Source organism: Heteronotia binoei, chromosome 3 (assembly GCF_032191835.1).
Source record: "Heteronotia binoei isolate CCM8104 ecotype False Entrance Well chromosome 3, APGP_CSIRO_Hbin_v1, whole genome shotgun sequence".
Taxonomy (NCBI): Eukaryota; Metazoa; Chordata; class Lepidosauria; order Squamata; family Gekkonidae; genus Heteronotia; species Heteronotia binoei.
The window spans coordinates 137,207,133-137,225,860 of record NC_083225.1 but is presented as its reverse complement, the minus strand read 5'-3'; the positions used below and the strand labels follow the sequence as shown (position 1 = coordinate 137,225,860).

The window sequence follows — 18,728 nt, the reverse complement described above, 5'->3', positions numbered from 1 at the left end:
TCTTTGGACAGATGTGGCATTTAACTATGCTAGTATTAACCTTATAGGCTATTAAGATATTTGGCAAAGAGTCATCCAGTAGATTATTGTGCAACAACCAGTTGTTTCCTGTTTGTTTTGGACCACACTGCTTTCTTACAGTAGTGTGTGTAAATTCAGCATCACCCCTGACTGTTGATGTTCATTAAGAAATCAGGCGACATATGAAGATACTTCAATGGCTCCTTTCTCAAACCTTTCAAGATCCCACTTTCTCCCTCCCACTCCACTGTTTCTATAGTTTCTATAGTTATTCTCTCTGTGACAGGAGTGGATTTTTTAAAGTGTGTGCATGGCACATAAATGGTTTTTTGTGTGTGTGCACTTCAGCATACAGTGATTATGAGCTTCCCATGTCCTTTTATCTTACCTCCAAAATATGCTTAAGAATTTTGGGGATTATATAAAAGGACATATAAAACTCATAATCTCAGTGACCAGCTGATACTTTATTCATAACTTTTGAAAAAAATAGTTTCTGTACCATCATTATAGCTAAAACACTAAACTGTCTTGTTGCTTGTGTCCCTCAGAGCAATGTCTGGAAAACATGAATAAATACAGCTTGGAAGGCACACTAGTTTCTTGTGTAGTGCATGTTTGGCTGTAAACAAGACAGAGACCTCTCTGTTTTTCAGCCACATCCAGGGATTGAAGGGAGAAGGCTGATGCATCATGACAGACAGAAAAATGGCAAGAGGGCAGGGGAGGTGATGAGGACTGAGACAGAGGGTTCTTGGGGCATGGAAGTATCAGCAACGCCACTGTATCTTTTGGCAGTATGAAACACTGCTATTGGACATTCCTAGAGCATGTTATTGAGCAGTCTGTGGGTGTGGCCTTGTCCACATAACACTGGCCATTTAACTTAAAGCCCAGAGTAGACAGGTAGCAGCTGCAAGGCCATGGTGTTGGCCATGAGGGCACAGGGAACACAATCCAAACTAGGCAGACAGAAGGCATGGTTGAGAGAGACATGCCATGCACAGCAGTATTGTTGGGGATGGCCTCATTAACAAATAATTCTTTGAGGTAGGAGAGGTGGTGGATTAGTCTGAATTTACTCGGGGTCATTTTAGGCACCACTCCTGGCAAAGAAGCTGTAAGGTTTAGAATGGGAAGGGAGCTAATGGGACCAGTCATTCTCCTGGTAGCACATTCCCTGGTGGCTGCTATATCCAATCTGTTGCGGACAGAGTTTAAGTTGCTGGAATCTTTTGGAATGCAGGGCTTAGTAAATGGGGTACAAACACCTTGGATGAAGCCCTCATAGAGGTAACAGGATGTTGTTCAGTTGCAGCAGTGTCAAATAGTGGCAGAGGGCATCGTTGTGGATGAGAGTATGTGCCAGTCCCAGCATGGCCTGCCAGGACCTAGGGAACTTTTTTGCGCAAATAACAGTGGTGGGGAAATGCTAAACCTTCTTGCCATCAGTATTGGAGGAGTATTGACTGTCCCAAAAGGGCTGAGGTTTGCCATGGGTCCCATGCTCTTTAACTTGTTCGTAAATGATTTGGAGTTGGGAGTGAGCAGTGAAGTGGCCAAGTTTGCAGATGACACTAAACTGTTCAGAGTGGTGAGAACCAGAGAGGATCGTGAGGCACTCCAAAGGGATCTGTTGAGGCTGTGTGAGTGGGTGTCAACGTGGCAGATGAGGTTCAATGTGGCCAAGTGCAAAGTAATGCACATTGGGGCCAAGAATCCCAGCTACAAATACAAGTGGATGGGGTGTGAACTGGCAGAGACTGACCAAGAGAGAGATCTTGGGGTCGTGGTAGATAACTCACTGAAAATGTCAAGACAGTGTGCAATTGCAATAAAAAAGGCCAACGCCATGCTGGGAATTATTAGGAAGGGAATTGAAAACAAATCAGCCAGTATCATAATGCCTCTGTATAAATCGATGGTGGTCTCATTTGGAATACTGTGTGCAATTCTGGTCACCGCACCTCAAAAAGGATATTATAGCATTGGACAAAGTCCAGAAAAGGGCAACTAGAATGATTAAAGGGTTGAAACACTTTCCCTGTGAAGAAAGGTTAAAATGCTTGGGGCTCTTTAGCTTGGAGAAATATTGACTGTGGGGTGACATGATAGAGGTTTACAAGATAATGCATGGGATGGAGAAAGTAAAGAAAGAAGTACTTTTCTCCCTTTCTCACAATACAAGAACTCATGGGCATTCGATGAAATTGCTGAGCAGTCAGGTTAAAATGGATAAAAGGAAGTACTTCACCCAAAGGGTGATTAACATGTGGAATTCACTACCACAGGAGGTGGTGGCGGCTACAAGCATAGCCAGCTTCAAGGGGGGTTATTAAAAATATGAAGCAGAGGTCCATCAGTGGCTATTAGCCACAATGTGTATATATGTGTGTGTGTGTGTATAAAAAAAAATGGGGGGGGGGCACTGCATGACACAGAGTGTTGGACTGGATGGGCCATTGGCCTGATCCAACATGGCTTCTCTTATGTTCTTATGAGGGCCTTGGTGAGGGCCCAGACAACTTTCAAAGTTGTGCTTGAACTTACATCAGACCCTCAGACATTCCCTCTGATTGTATTCCCAGCATACCTGCTGGATAAGTTCCCACCTGAGAGTCCCCTTTTCTGCTCTGGCTGGGTTTGGTCTGGTTTGATGTAGGACTCCATGACTAACAGCTGCAGTTTGTCATTAATTAGCTCCCACCAGGCCATGGCATTATTCAAGGCCTGTTTGCAGAATGCCTCAATGGCCACAGAGTCACCCACCAGCGCCCAGGCCCTCAAAATGTTCTTGAGAAGGATGAAGGCATGCCAGCTGCAGTTGGGATAAGCAAATTGGACAATGTAAAAGATGTACCCCACCATCTAGTTATGAGATTTGCAATCTGCCTCCACTTTTTTGTCTTTTTTTTTTAATGGTCTAGGCTCATGCCTGCTGTCTTTGGCTTCTAGATTCAGACAGGAAAAATATCTACAAGTATCCTTTCTCAAGGATACTTTCCCTAATCTTATGGTTGAGGTAGATGTCAGAGAGAGGGGGGTGGGCTCGTGATCATTATGAGTGGCTAAAGTTGGTGAGAGTCATGAAGACTGTTCAGTGCTCCACACAGCCACAAGGCCATTGCTACCCTTATCCCTTCTCCAGATGTCCTTGGATGGTAAAAATGGTATGTGGGTGGTCGTAACCCTGTATTCTCCTGAGGTATGAGCACATTTCTTATCTGAGGAGAGTTCATTCAAAGTCTGATAGCTTATTCATGTCTCCCAGTCCTGTGCTGTTTTCCATGGCTTGCAGCACTGGCAGTGCTTCTTGGACAGAGTGTACCTCTGAGGGAATGGTATCCTCAGAGATGCTGAGTTTGCCGGGAGACCAAGCTCTCCTGCTTTCCTGATGGCTTGTGCCCCAGAATGTACCTATTTGGGAGGTGCCTCTGGGTAAACCTGGGACTCAGGTTTACTGGCTTATGAGAACCCAGATGCTCTATGTGCTTAATGAGGCACACCAGAGCCTGCAAGATGTCTTGTACGACAGCTGTGCTGCTTGAGGGTGGATGCCCAACTGGAGACTCCCCCCTTGCCCAGGATTAGGCCAATGCCTGATGGTTACTGGATGGTAGTGCCACCCAGGTTGGCTACTTGGCAACCATGGGCAAGCAGCTTGGCCAGAGCGGTGTTCCTTTTGAGTGGCACGATGAGAAGCAGAGCAACTGTCAACGTGAGAGTGCTAACCAGGAGGAGCCATTTTGCTTACCCTTATCGTAAGGCCTCTGGACAGCTCTTGATGCTCTGGGGTTCCACCACTGTAGCTCCTCCCCTTGAGGATATGTGTGTACCTGGGCCAGTTCAGAGAACTCAAGTCAGTTCAGAGAACTCAAAGGTCTGTGCCTGGCTCTCCTGACCACTGTCCAATAGCTGCCCTTATGGGGCCATGTAAGTGTCTTTCCTTTGGAATTGCATTGATTCAATTTCTTTTCTTTTTTAAAAAAGAGAACAGAAAGAGAGGGAAGAAGCTGAACATGAAGGTAGGAGCATTTTGGATGAAACTGACTCTGAGATAGTAACTGGCAACCCATTCCAGCCTATATCAGCTGTAATCACTGAGGTATCAATACGTTTGTTTTATTTTATTAACCATGGATTTCAAACTGATACTTCCCTATTTCTGGAGTCTGAGGCAGGGTGTTTATGAAAATTGTTCTTCATCCCCATTCTCCTATAATAAGTCTGTGAGTCTGTGAGGTAATGCTGATCAACCACTGTCCCTGTGTTCAGGGCTAGCTCTCATCCCCATCCTTCCCACCAAGGAAGCCATGCACAACTCAGTGCCCTAAGAGCCCTTAGCCAGAGAGGAAGGCAGCAAGGAACCCAGAAGCAGTGGCCAGCTCAACAGGGCAGGCAGTGAGTGAAAGGGCGAACTAGGTAATGGTCCCCTCCACTGCTAGAGATGATGCTATGGTGACCTCGGCAGTTCAGTGGCAGGCTGAAATGGTGACGGCCAACTGCCAGGAAGGGCCAGGGCAAGGAGCAGAGGGAGGAAAAAAGCTAGGCTGATACCCTTAAAGCCCAGGAGGGGAAAGCAAAGGACAAACAGACATGAAAGTGGGTATCTACCCTCCTTTTATCACTTCCAGGAAGAGTCAGGGCTGAATCCAGGTTAATTGAAAAGAAATCAGGTAGAGCACACAGGTCCAGAGAGTGAGAGTGAGCAAGAGGGGAGGGGAGGAAGAGGACCAGAGTGCCTGAACCCCATCTTTTTCCCATTTTGAGGCTGATAGGTAGGCTGGCCTGCACCCATCCAGGATGGCAGAAGAAGTGTAAGCCAGTAGTTTCACATTCTCTAGCCTGGGCAATAGTGTTCTTGGAAGGCATAGGATAGTGTCATTTGATACTTTCTATTTCCATTTAAAGCATACTTTTATAACAGACAATAGGCCATGGTACTTATAGCTAGCAAAGTTTCTGTTGAACAAGCAAGACTAGAAACATCTGGCTCTAGTTCAGATTCAGAACAGCAAAGTCATGAGGTCATAGGTCTTCACAATTAAATATGAATATATGCAGAATGGATGTAAAATAATTCATGTCCATACCCCTGTGATGGAGTCTGCTTTTAGTGCCCCTGGGAGTCAAAAATATCCTAAATGCTGCTTGCATTCAGTTTTCCTGTTCCTTCTGAGTAAACAAGCCAACTGTTTGTTCCTTCTTTTCTAATTTTGCATGTATTGAACCTGCATGTATTATGCTGCTATAATTGTTTGTGTAAAAGATGTTTCCATTCTCTCCTGGGCATGTTCAGAAACTTGGCATTGGAGGACTTATTTTTTTCTCAAATCCTGTTTATCACAGGAAACACACAACATTGTCTAAAATGTTGTCCAAATGTCTGATTTAGAGGAGAACAAACAGATCTGGTGCCAGCACCATGGAGCTCCACAAGTATTGAGTGTATTCATATTACAGTACAATCCTTAAGCAATCAGTGGATTCAGAGGGGTGTATCTCTGCTTAGGATAGCACTGTAAGACACCCAATAGAGTTCATTGCTGCTTTGCCTTTTGTGCTTCATTGCTGGCTAGCAGTAGTGTAAAAAAATGTTGTTGCTATGCAATGATCCTCTGAGATTCTCCCTTTCTAGGATTACTTCTTGTAGACTTTGGCTTATCACTGCTGTTTGTGAAGCAGAAGATCGCAATGGTAGCAGCACTGTGATTTGTGTGTATATAGAATAACATGGACACAGTCTCTCTCTCTCTCTCTCTCTCTCGGCTTGGCTTCGCGAACGAAGATTTAAGAAGGGTGCAATAGTCCACGTTTGCTGCAGGCTCGCTGGTGGCTGACAAGACCAATGTGGGACAGGCAGGTCCGGCCACAGCGGCTGCAGGGAAAAGTCTGATTTAGGGTTGGTCCTGTAGCAGTGCGATTCTTCCTCAATCTCCTATGGACACAGTAATCAATTTGTATTTAGATTTTTTTCTGTATCCATATTACTTTTGACTACACATACTCTCTTACATCTGACTTTCTTATGATTATAATTTTAATAATTCTAGATAGTGTTATTTATAATTTTCTGAGTCTGCACTGTGTAATGTAATGTGCCTTTGTACCTGTAATCACATATCTGTAGGCTGACCTTTTGCTAATCTGAAGTCTTAGAAGATGTTGCCATTTACTTTCTGCACATCAGAAAAAACATTCTGATGACCATCAGAAAAAACAACAAATATAAAATATTAATAAAAACAATATTTTTATTGTTAGAATCTCTGTGTTGTAAGCCACCCTGAGCCCGCTTTGGTGGGGTAGGGCGGGATATAAATCAAATAAAATAGAAAATGAAGAAATTATTGCAAGTCACAGCTGACATGGTGACTTCAGGGTTTTTCAAGGAAAGAGACATTCAGAGGTGGTTTGCCATTGCTTGGCTCTTCATCACAGCCTTGGTATTCCTTGGTGGTCTCTCATCTAAATACTTGCCAGCAGCCAAGAAAATGACTTGGTTCGTGAATTCATGCCATTTAAGGAGAATTATAATATCAGATGGAACCCAAAGTTTCCTCACATCTTGCTAAATTAGCAGATAATTATATGCAGTAGATTAGTCTAATCTTAAAGTTGGGAATCAAAGGTGAAAAATGTATGAACATTTTTTTCCCATGTGTGTATGTTAGATTTCTATGGGAAGCCCCTGCCTCCGCTGACAATACGGCAAAGACCTAACAGTGATTCCCACGATGTGATTTCTTAACTAGGAGTCATGCAGCAGTTTTTTAAAAAAACATGCAGTGTGGAAAAGGAGCACCAGCATTCAATGTTGTTTTCTTACATGATGAGAAGCTTGCTATTCTTAAAAGTTGCTGGGAAAGACACTAAGAGTGCCTTGGAGTTGCAGCAGAAAGAATAGCAGTGATGAATTCAGCTGTCATATTTTGTTCTTGACTCACCAGCTCAAGAGTATTATGTGGACTGAGAAAGTTTGTATTAGGTAGAACTCTTGGAGGTTCCTTGCTTTTCTTCTTTGTTGGAACAGAAAAATGTGACTATGAAGAAAAACTGCTTTCCAAGATCAAAATACAACTTTACTTTGCACATACAATGACTGTTTCTGGTTAAGCATAGCAACCAGTATTTCTACATTTAATATTTCAGAGATCTGAGGGGTTGGGGGTTTTTTAAGACATGTGCATGTGCAAATCAAAAGGTATGAACTATACATAGGCTTCCCAACCCCCCCCCCCCCGCCCTGGCGGGGGACTCCAGAATTTATAGCCTCCTCCCCCGCTCTTCAAAAGTCCAGAAGCGGGGGGGGGGGGGGAGGGAGGGGAACGGAGCCAATTTCATGCCACTCTCCTGGAAAGAGCCTGCCTGATTCCCTGCACCCACTGAAGGCTCGGCACTGGAGTCCAGTCATCACCCAGGCATGTTAAGAAAGAGCCTAAAAAGAAGGGAAGGGAGGGGGGGTGTCTGTCCTGTCCTGTTAGTAAGGAAGATTTGTAGAGCCTGCGCGATTTGTAGATCTCATTGCTCAAACGGTGGTTGGTGTGTAAATAAACATTCCTTCCAGGAACCGAGAGAGGGGAGATCTAGCAAACATTTTCTCCTCACACAAACCTGCCCTGTGCCTTCACTACAGAACAGAAAAGCATGAGGTGTTCTTGATGAGATTTTGAATGATGCATGAACTGATAAACTGCCTTGCCCTCAACCTGTCAGCAGCAACTTCTGCAGAACTTTGCAGTAGAATACTTATTGAGAACTTTTGGGGTTGCTTTGCTTTTAAGAAGAAAAGCCTCTCTTCCAGAACAGGAATTGCAGTGGGTGGGTGTGCAGGCAAGGAGTAGTCTTCTGACGCTGTTTTGCTCTGTGACTAAGGTGCTTTCTACAATGATTTAAGGTATTGGTTTAGAGTGCTTAAGTTTTCGTTTTATGTGCTTTTCAGCCGGGCTGGGCTAAGGGCAGTCCCAGCCTTGTGTTCTTGTGGAGACTGTTTATTTTTTCATTGTCTTATCTGATTTATTGCCTCCTCTGCTTTTATTGCCTTTGGCTACCCCATGTTCAGCTTAACTTTAGTATATGCTGGCCCGGGTGTCTGGAACATTCTGAAGAAATTTGTCTTAATTTTTAAAACCTTGCTAAAACTTTGAACCCAGTGGCATCTTTAAGACCAACAAAGTTTAATTCAAGGTATATTTTTTCATGTGCAAGCATACTTATTCAACTCATTTCCAGATTACAGAAGTCATTTTCACTTGAGAAAATGGGTGTTAAAACTAACCTATTTTTATTTGCTAGCATTGTTTAGCTAAGTTAATTATCTTGCTCTCCTTCCCCCCCCCCTTAAGATATAGCAGGGTTTTTTTATCACAACAAACACACCAAACAAACCAATCCTATAACAACTGGGGGGAGGGATTTTCCAGGTAAAGATCAGATAGTTTGACAGGAATTGTATTTTTTGTGAAAAAGAAGCAATATAGTTTATTGCATTATGAATATGTTGGTTCTAGATGACATTTAAACATATTTTTGAGCAATGTTTCCTCTAAGCTGAGTTAGGTGAGCTAGTTCAGTTTTTAGTCTCCAGCTCACACATTTTTGTCTTAGCTCAGGAAAAATGGCCCCACATGAAACTAATTTATGCAGGAGCTCATGACTTCAATGCCAGTAGCTCACAAAGTAGATTTTTTGCTCACATGACCCCACAGCTTAGAGGGAACATTGCTTCTGAGTCTCAGGTGTTCTAAATGCAGTACTGCAGATATTGTTTTGATATTGTGTTCTTTTCTAATCCCACTAAATGGAAAGACGAATAACTGATACTTGAAAGTATTTCCTGGAATTATGGCATATCTCCAGATTACAAAGTCAATTTCTACTGGAGAAAATGGATGCTTTGGATGGTGGCCTTTGGGAGCATTGTAACCCCCTGAGTTCTGTGTCCTCCCCAGGCTCCACCTCCAAGTTTCCAGGAATACCCCAACCTGGAGCTGGCAACCCTACTCCTGCCTCTGGTCAGTGACAGGTCCTGGCAACCCTAGAGCTATTCTATTACATGATGGTAACCAGAGCTGCTTATTAGGATTTTTGGTAGGGGTGATATATGCAAACCTCCACTCCCAATTGCTAGACATAGAGGAGGACATAATATGCTCTAGTGTGCATATAAGAATTTTCTCTGGTGTGAATTATCTTAAGCTTCCAAATTGCCAAGTTCCTGAAGCATAAAGAGCTACAAATTCTTTTTTGTGGCAAAGGGAATGCAACTGAGAAATACCTGACCACAGAATTACCATAGGTATGATAGAGCTACTTAGCCTTGTAATTGTGTTTGACCTGAGAAGATAGCAGTAACTAAGTCTTACTAGGTTGGGAATGGCTTCCACTGTTTAAGGGGGAAGCCCATATCTGTTTTGAATTAAGTGACATTATTTAGCAAGCTTTCATCCAAATTTGTCAATTAGAATCTTATCATTTGAACTGAGTCTAGCACTAAAGTCTCTCCCCCCCCTTTAGAATCAGGTGTGCTGGAGTATCTAATAAAAGTTCTTCAATAAAAAATTCAGATTAATTACAGCACCTTGCTATATCTGATCATTTTTGCTGGGGAGGGATATATACATTTAGTATTAGAAGAGACCCCATTTTGAAGTGTAGGAGGATAGCCATTGCCCATGGGTTTGAATTTTTTAGATGGACACATTCAATTTAAGTGATGTAGAAATTAGGATTCCTAAACCCCCGTGAAGGGTTTTAGAGGTGGGGTTTGATGCAGTGTGCTGGAAGTGATATAGAGGAGTGAAGCTCAGGAAGTGACATCACTTGACCTTTGACTTGGAAGTGATGTCACTTCCTTGCTCCTGGCTCCACCCCCAAAGTCTCCTGGCTCCACCCCCAAAGTCTCCAGATATTTCTTAAATTGGACTTGGCAACCCTAACTATACATTTTAACTATTTTTGTATTTTTTCTAGTATGTTTGGGTTAACAAAGCTATTTTGAAATATTGAAGTTCATAATTATATTCACAAGCAGAACATACTTCTGATTGTCATTTTGTTTTTTGCAATAGCAATACAGTTTGCCTATGACTTGCTTCACAAGTTGCCCTTGCTGTTGTTCTGTTCAACCAGGAGGAACTGAATGCTCACATGAGTGCCGCAGTTGTTTTTCCCCAGCTGAAAAACCTATTCCAGGAGCTGGTGGTACATACAATGAACCCATGCCAGTCCACTGGGGTCACATCAGTCATGTTCTGGAGGTGAGTGGGAGGACTGAATCCCTGCTGTAGAGTATCGGACTCTACACACGCGCCGCGCGTCCTCGGGCGACCAGGCACAGCGCGGGGAAAGTCACGGCCAATCAATGTCAAGCGCGGGAAGTTTAACTGGCCAGGATTGGGCTGGCCAGCGGGGGGGTTGTTCCGGGGTGTTTGTATATATTGGCGGACCCGGCCGCGTGTTCCCCAGTTCCGTAATGTACTAGCGAATAAAGCCTGAAGTCTTCACCACGTCTCGTCTCCCAGTACATTACACTGGCGACGAAGGTGGGATTGAGCTAGGTCCGGCCGCCCGAGGGGAACCAGACCTGGCCGGAGACGAGGAAGGCGGAGACCGCAGGATCGCACAGCCCGCCGCCGCCATGGCGAACCCAAGTGTAACGACGGGCCATCTCGGAGCACCCCGAGAGATGGGAGACCTACACAGAAAGGGTCGAATGCTACCTGCGTGCGAACCTGATCGAAGATGACGACAGGAAGAGAGACGTCCTGCTGAGCGTCTGTGGAGAAGAAACCTTCGAGATCGCACGGGGTCTCTCCGCTCCGGCGAAGCTGACTGAGAGGACCTACGGGGAGGTCGTGAGACTCCTCACGGGCCACTTTTCGCCCCAACCGTCCATCGTCGCCCGCCGATTCCTCTTCCACAAGAGGGACCAGAAGTCGGGGGAGACAGCAGCGGTCTACCTGGCGGCCCTTCGGCAGATCGCCGGGAACTGCAGTTTCGACAAGAGGGACGAAGCCCTGAGGGACCGTTTCGTCTGGGGCCTCCGAGACGAGCGACTGCAGCAGAAGCTCTTCGCAAAGGAGGAGCTCACCCTACAACAAGCCTTCAACGAGGCGACGGCGTTCGAGAGGGCCACCAAGGAGTATGGCCAGCCGCGGGGAGAGGCAGTACACCAAGAAGAAATGGGACCAGAGGACCGAGCAGAGGAAGAAGCGTTCCAGCTCCGACGGCCACAGAGGACAGAAACTCGGGTCCCCGCGAGACAACGAGCGACGGAGAGGGCCCCCACCAACCCCAGCTCCAAGTGCGCCAGCTGCGGCGACCCCCACGAAAGGAGGGACTGCCCGTACCGAAACCTGGACTGCAGAAGCTGTGGGAAGATGGGCCACATCGCCCGGGCTTGCCGGGCCAAGAGCAGCCGTCGACCACCGTCAGCGCATCACGATTCCATGGACACCCACACGACGGCATCCACCAGCTTGCAGGTACTGAACTTGCCCCTCGCAGCCCCGGACAAGGTCAAAATGTCTGTCCGGATCGAGGGCGCCCCCTGCGTCATGGAAGTAGACTCGGGTTCCTCGATCTCCATAATTTCAGAGGAGACCCTTACGAGACTATGCCCCCGCCGCCGCCTCCAAACGAGGCCAGCGGATTTCGTACTGAGGGACTTCCAGAAAAACCCGGTTCACGTCGTGGGGTGGGCCCAGGTGCATGTGGAGAGGGGAAGCTTTAAGGGGCCCCTAGACATACTGGTGGTCAAGCGCCAACTGACCACCCTTCTGGGGTTAGCTTGGTTCCAACCACTGGGGATCAAGCTGGTAGGGGTGGAGCACGTGCAGGCCAGCAACTTCGAAGGGGTCTGCCAGGAGTTCCCCGAGGTTTTCGATGGGTCCCTGGGGAGCTACAAGGGGCCGCCCATCACCCTACCGATTGACCCCATGGTCCGGCCCATACGGCTCAAAGCGAGGCGCGTCCCGTTTGCCCTAAAGCCGAAAATTGAGGCAGAACTGGATCGCCTCACGGCCCAGGGCGTCTTGGAGCCTGTAACTTATGCGGCTTGGGAGACCCCCATTGTAACGCCAGTGAAACCGAACGGGGACGTAAGGATCTGCGCTGACTACAAGTGCACGATCAACAAAGCGCTCCAGGATAACCCGTATCCAGTCCCCGTAGTCAGCCATGTACTATCGACACTCGCAGGGGCACGGGTTTTTGGCAAGCTGGACTTAGCACAGGCATACCAGCAACTGCCAGTCGACGCTAAGACAGCAGAGGCGCAGACGATCGTGACCCACAGGGGGGCGTTTAGAGTTAAACGATTGCAGTTCGGGGTGAGCGTGGCTCCGGGAATTTTCCAAAGCATAATGGACTCTCTCCTTAAAGGAATTCCCGGAGTGCAACCCTTCTTCGATGATGTTTTAATCGCCGCCCCGAACGAAGAAGAGTTCAAAGGCCGCCTGCGAGAGGTCCTCCGGAGGTTCCAAGCGGCGGGGTTGAAAGTGAAGAAGGAAAAATGTCTGTTGGGGGTTCCGCGGGTGGAGTTCCTGGGATTCGCCGTGGACGCGGCTGGAATTCACCCGACTAAGGACAAGACTAGGACCTTTGTGCAGGCCCCCGCTCCCAAAAGCAAAGCGGAGCTACAAAGTTTTTTGGGTTTGCTGAATTTTTATCACTCGTTCCTGCCCCACAAGGCCGCCGTGGCGGAACCGTTACACCGTTTGCTTGATAAACAAGCCCCGTGGGTCTGGGGGAAGCGCCAAGCCGCGGCGTTCCAGGCAGTCAAGGACCTATTGGTCTCGAACGCGGTTTTGCACCACTATGATGAAACCCTGCCACTGATCTTGGCTTGCGACGCCTCCCCCTACGGGGTGGGAGCGGTCTTGGGGCACCAACTCCCGGACGGGAGGGAAGTGCCAGTAGCATACTATTCACGGACCCTATCCCCAGCGGAGCGGAACTACGCTCAAATCGATAAGGAGGCCCTGGCGATCGTGGCGGGGGTGCACAAGTTCAACGACTACCTCTACGGTAGGCGTTTCACCATCGCCACTGACCACAAGCCGCTCCTGGGCCTCCTAGCTTCAGACCGTCAGACCCCCCAAATCCTATCCCAGAGGGTCCTGAGGTGGAACCAGTTCCTGAACTCCTACACGTATGAACTGGTACACCGCCCGGGCAAAGCCATGGGACACGCCGATGCCCTCAGCCGCCTGCCGCTCCCCATAACAGAACCCGATCCCGCCCCCGCACACGGGGTAATGCTCATTGAATCTCTCCCTGAGCGCCCACTGCACGCGGCAGAGGTGGCCCGGGCGACAGGGAGGGACCGCATCCTGGCACGGGTCAGGGACTGGGTGGGGAGGGGGTGGCCGGCAGGCAAAGTGGAAGAAGTGTTCAGACCGTTCGCGTCCAGGAAGGACGAGCTTTCGACACACAAGGGGTGCGTGCTTTGGGGCAGCCGGGTGGTGGTTCCCCCCCCCTTGCGCAAACAGGTACTGGAAGACCTCCACGAGACCCACCCGGGCATCATGAGGATGAAAGCCCTGGCCCGTAGTTATGTGTGGTGGCCAGGCATGGATGAGGAAATTGAGGGGTGGGTGAGGAGGTGCCAACCCTGCCAAGAATCCCGGCCCGATCCCCCGTCAGCCCCGGTCCACAGATGGGAGTCTAACAGGCGGCCATGGTCCCGCCTCCACTTAGATTTTGCCGGCCCGTATCAGGGCCAGATCTTTTTTATACTTGTGGATGCCTACACAAAATGGTTAGAGGTGATTCCGGTAGCCTCAACCTCCACGGCGGCAGCCGTCCGAGCACTCAGGAAGGTCCTATGCACGCATGGGATCCCAGACACCCTGGTGACGGATAACGGAACGGCCTTCACCTCCCGGGAATTCCGGGAGTTCACGGAGAGGTACCTCATACGACACATAAGGTCCGCACCATTCCATCCGGCAACCAACGGCCAGGCGGAGCGGATGGTGCGGACCACCAAGGAAGCACTGGGGAGAATAGTACAGGGGGATTGGGACCACCGCCTCTCAGCCTTCCTGTTCCACAACAGGATCACCCCAAACCCTATAACGGGATCCAGCCCCGCGGAACTGCTCATGGGGAGGAAACTGACAACCCGTCTAGACAGGCTGCACCCAGACCGGGCCCCCGAGGTCCGCGGGTCCCCAGAGGTCCGGGAGGCAGTGCGGGGGTTCTTTCCGGGTGACCCTGTATACGCGAAGAACTTCGCAAGCGGCCCCGATTGGGTCGCGGGGAGAGTCCTCAGGGTGACAGGTTCCAGGTCATACGAGGTGACCACCGAGGGGGGCCAGGTACTAAGACGGCACATAGATCAGCTGCGCCGCCGCACCCTACCCGAAGAAATGGAGGAGGCAGGGAATAGGGAACAGCTAGCAACAGAAGCGCCGGGGGGGGCCCTGCCAATACAGGAACTACCTACTTATGATGCCCCCAGAGACACCGAATCAGAGCCGGAGCCAGAAGCAGACCCCAGCGTCCCACAACCAAGAGCGGCATCGCCCACACCAGAACCAGACCCAGCTCCACGAGCGACCCCGAGGAGATCGACACGGGAACGGAGAGCACCAGCATACCTCCGGGACTATGTGGTCTGAACTAGGGGGGGAGGAGTGTAGAGTATCGGACTCTACACACGCGCCGCGCGTCCTCGGGCGACCAGGCACAGCGCGGGGAAAGTCACGGCCAATCAATGTCAAGCGCGGGAAGTTTAACTGGCCAGGATTGGGCTGGCCAGCGGGGGGGTTGTTCCGGGGTGTTTATATATATTGGCGGACCCGGCCGCGTGTTCCCCAGTTCCGTAATGTACTAGCGAATAAAGCCTGAAGTCTTCACCACGTCTCGTCTCCCAGTACATTACACCTGCCATTCCCTTGCATTCTCTGGCTGATTATTAAGAATCATTCCAAAGATCCTGGGATATTATGCACACAGTCCAGTTCTCGAAGTGGGCTTTTTCATGGCAGTGGGTGTGGGGGGAGATAAACATTATACCCATCAGTAGCAGTGCATTTCCTCTTGTAAAATTGTGGTGATTTGTGTCTTTATCTCATGTGAGACTATATGTAAAATTATGATGGTTTTGTTTGTGGAAAATGTTGTAATCTCAAGAATTTTCTGTCCAAAGGCCTAAAATGGCAAACAACAAAAAATTGGAAGCAATATATACTTCATTATTTAGGTTATGTGTGTTTCCCATAATGCTGAACTGATTTTCTTGCAGTTCCACTGTTATATTTCCTTGCCCAGATTCAGAGGCTCTAGCATATGTGTGTGTATTAAAGTCACTTTTGTATAAACTTCCGGGCAGAAATGTGGCCTTGGCATCAAAGCGAATGAAAATGCTTCTGCTCATGCTGGGGCTGAAACATGTACATCAGAAAAATTGTTCTTTGTTCTGTATGCATGGGTCTCATTGAAGAAATTAACTTCTGTATCATAAATAAAAAGGCACAATTGTAATACTAAGTTATGTTATTAACTTCTTTGACTTCAGTATCCAAAATATATTTAAGATAAAACTGACCAAATAATTTTTGAATTCAATGCTGGTTACTTCTCCCATGTTTAAAAGTGATGTAAACATTCATCAGTACCATAACCAATTTAAAAGTTGCATGGATTTTAGTGTAAGGAGAATACTTCCTTTGTAAGCCAAATTGTTCCAGAGCATTGTTTAAATACCAAAGCATGGCTTTCTGTTTTGAGACACCATCTTATAACAGAGCTTCACAGTTCAGCCTATTTCACTGAACAAGTGATTTTTCTCTAGGGTTGCCAAGTCCAATTTAAGAAATATCTGGGGGCTTTGGGGGTGGAGCCAGGAGTCTTTGGGGGTGGAGCCAGGAGACATTGGGGGCGGAGCCGAGAGCAAGGGTGTGACAAGCATCATTGACCTCCAAAGGGAGTTCTGGCCATCACATTTAAAGGGACTGCACAAATTTTTAAATGCCTTCCTTCCATAGGAAATAATGAAGGATAGGGGCACCTTCTTTTGGGGCTCATAGAATTGGACCCCCTGGTCCAATCTTTTTGAAACTTGGGAGGTATTTTGGGGAGGGGCACTAGATGCTATACTGAAAATTTGGTGCCTCTGTCTCAAAAAACAGCCCCCCCGGGCTCCAGATACCCGCGGATCAATTTCCCATAATTCCCTATGGGAATCGTTCATGGAGGTGCATGATGGCTTTGGGGGCGGGGCTTCCCCCACCGGCCAGCTGGCTGGGGGAGGGGGGAAGCCTGTAAAACCGGGGGATCCCCCTCTGGGACCTGGATATTGGGAAGCCTATTTTTCTCTCAACTGTGTGAGCCTTCCTTCCCCCTCATTTTCAAGCATCAAAATTCAAAGGGCTATCAAAATATTTCTGGGGACTCAAAAGAAAAATAACCTAGCTGGCATTTTTGATACGTATATTCCACACAATTGTTGATGGTTGTTATGGGACCAAACTAAAATGTATCATAATTTTTATGTGTTAATGTAACAAAGTTTTAATGTTTTTCCTCATTAGTGTATTATTTGCTGAATGTCAAATATAGAGGGGGTTTTTATGTCTGGAGTAAAAGTAAATATGAAATAAAATCTTAATGCAATATTTATGGGCTAACAGTACCTCACCTAGATGGATAAAATACATGGCTTGGCTATGGCAGTAGTTAGAAAATCCCATTCTACCATGTGCAGTCATCTCCCATGAAGGATTTGCTTCAATCTTCTGTCTAGCCCAGTTCTCAATATCCATTTATGTACTATTCTGAAGCAAATGCCTTATCTTCACCATAAACTAAGTCTGGCACTTTCTGCTTAGAACACACAAACATGCCTGTGTAAATTACATTGGGTATTTTCTGACTATTGTCAGTGTTGTGGAGTATTAATTGATTATTGTAATTTCCTTGAACTAGGTGTAGTTCCACTAACAAACAAGGTACAAGCATAAATAGAAGCCCACTCAGAAGAAGCCTCATATTTTAAATTCATTTTTGTATATATAAGCAAGAACCTCAGTATTTTCTTCAAAGTGCAATATTCTACACTATAACCAGTGTTTCTAAAATGATTTCCTGGCTCTTAATGATTGCCAGCAGTCCAGTTCCAGACACCATGTTTTAAATTTGTTTGTAACTTGTGACACTGAAAAACAGTGGGACATATTTAGCCATTTAAGAGGAGTTGGTGAGCACCACCATTTGGTACAGCCAAATTAAATACCTCCTCTTCACACCACCTGGGAAGAAGCAAAGCTTAGATGAGTGGAATCACGCACTGAGTGAGGAAAACGTTGGCACTTACCAGTCCTCCTGATGCTCCAGTAGCAAACCCTTTTATTTGAATAAGGGCAGACCAGTTACAAGCCCTGCCTTTCATTGACTCTACACACTTTCTGAAAGAACCATGGCACCCATGGACACCATGTTTGTGAACCCTGCTCCCAAGTGAACATCCGTAGTCTTATGTGATAAAATAGTTGTGAAACCAAGTCCCAAACCTGCAGATGGTATACCAAATGATCTCATTGGATTCACCCTGAAGCTTAAGCTTTGTTTCCAAGTGTAATCCTCGTCTATTGCAGAGGTACTCCCTGGTAGTACATATGCCTCTTGCACTAGATATTTGTTAGTTCCTTTAAAAGTCCTGGTCTTGTAAAGTGCCTAGCAGCCATAGGGGAGGACTGCCTCTGCAATGGACAAAGCACAAGCAGAAACGAGTTATATGATCTAGCTCAAGGGTGGCCAAACTTGCTTAATATAAGAGCCACAAAGAATAAATCTCAGATGTTTGAGAGCCGCAAGACAGAAGGGAGGGAGGGAGGGAAGGGAATCAAATAGAGGAGGGAGAGGTGGAAAGAAAGCATTTTAACTACATGCAATTCTCCAAGTGATTTAAAGAGAAAGAGGCCTTCTCCAAGTCAGCCTAGGGAGTGGGGGGGGGGGGCTTTAGGAGCCACACAATATGTATGAAAGCTACATGTGGCTCCGGAGCTGCCGTCTGGCCACCCCTGATTTAGCCTCTATGCTAGACAAAGGAACATATGTATAATCTTTAAAACATAGGTACTGGTGTTCCATTTGTTTCTTCAAAGCCTGAATTCTTAATGTCTGCATATTTTTTCTTCCTACAGTTCAACTAGTTATTTGGTTACACAGCTGTTTCTTGGCAAATGCTTGCTCATTTCCTCAGCATATTGTTAGTTCAAGCACTAATGCTATTTGCATAGCATATCTTAGAGATGTGCTGTCTTCAAAGACTACAAAAATGTACTGAACATGTTAGAATGAAGTCTTTTGCTAAAACATGATGAAATAACGAGGAAGTGTTTAATTTTTCTCAAACACAGGGTAGGTTAGCTCAAATACTTTGGCCATCAATGGGAAGAGAGCACTCACTGGAGAAGATCCTGATACTGGGAAAAACAGAAGGCAAAAGAAGACAGGGAGGGCAAAAAATGAGACGGTTGGACAGAGTTATTGATGTAACTAACATGAATTTGAGCAGACTTTGGAGGATGGTGGAAGACAAAAAGGGCATGACTTGCTCCATGGGATCGCAGAGTCGGAATCGACTGCGTCTGAACAACAACAAAAGGTTAGGCCACTGAAGTATGTTCCTTTCTTAACTAGAATAGACGGGAATTACTATCAAACTCACAATAAGGCAATCGCCCCTGTGCCCAACC

The 18,728-nt window shown here is 46.9% G+C and overlaps 1 protein-coding gene across 1 annotated transcript in view; it reads left to right on the top strand.

The window, feature by feature from the left end:
* ARL13B (ADP ribosylation factor like GTPase 13B) overlaps nucleotides 1-7,230 on the top strand; it is a 50,552-nt gene extending 43,322 nt beyond the window's left edge. Inside the window, 2 exon segments of the mRNA XM_060235288.1 lie at nucleotides 4,012-4,198; nucleotides 6,671-7,230. Coding sequence (XP_060091271.1) covers nucleotides 4,012-4,198; nucleotides 6,671-6,772 — 289 coding nt within the window. The 3' untranslated portion in view covers nucleotides 6,773-7,230.
* Nucleotides 7,231-18,728: the final 11,498 nt, after the last annotated feature.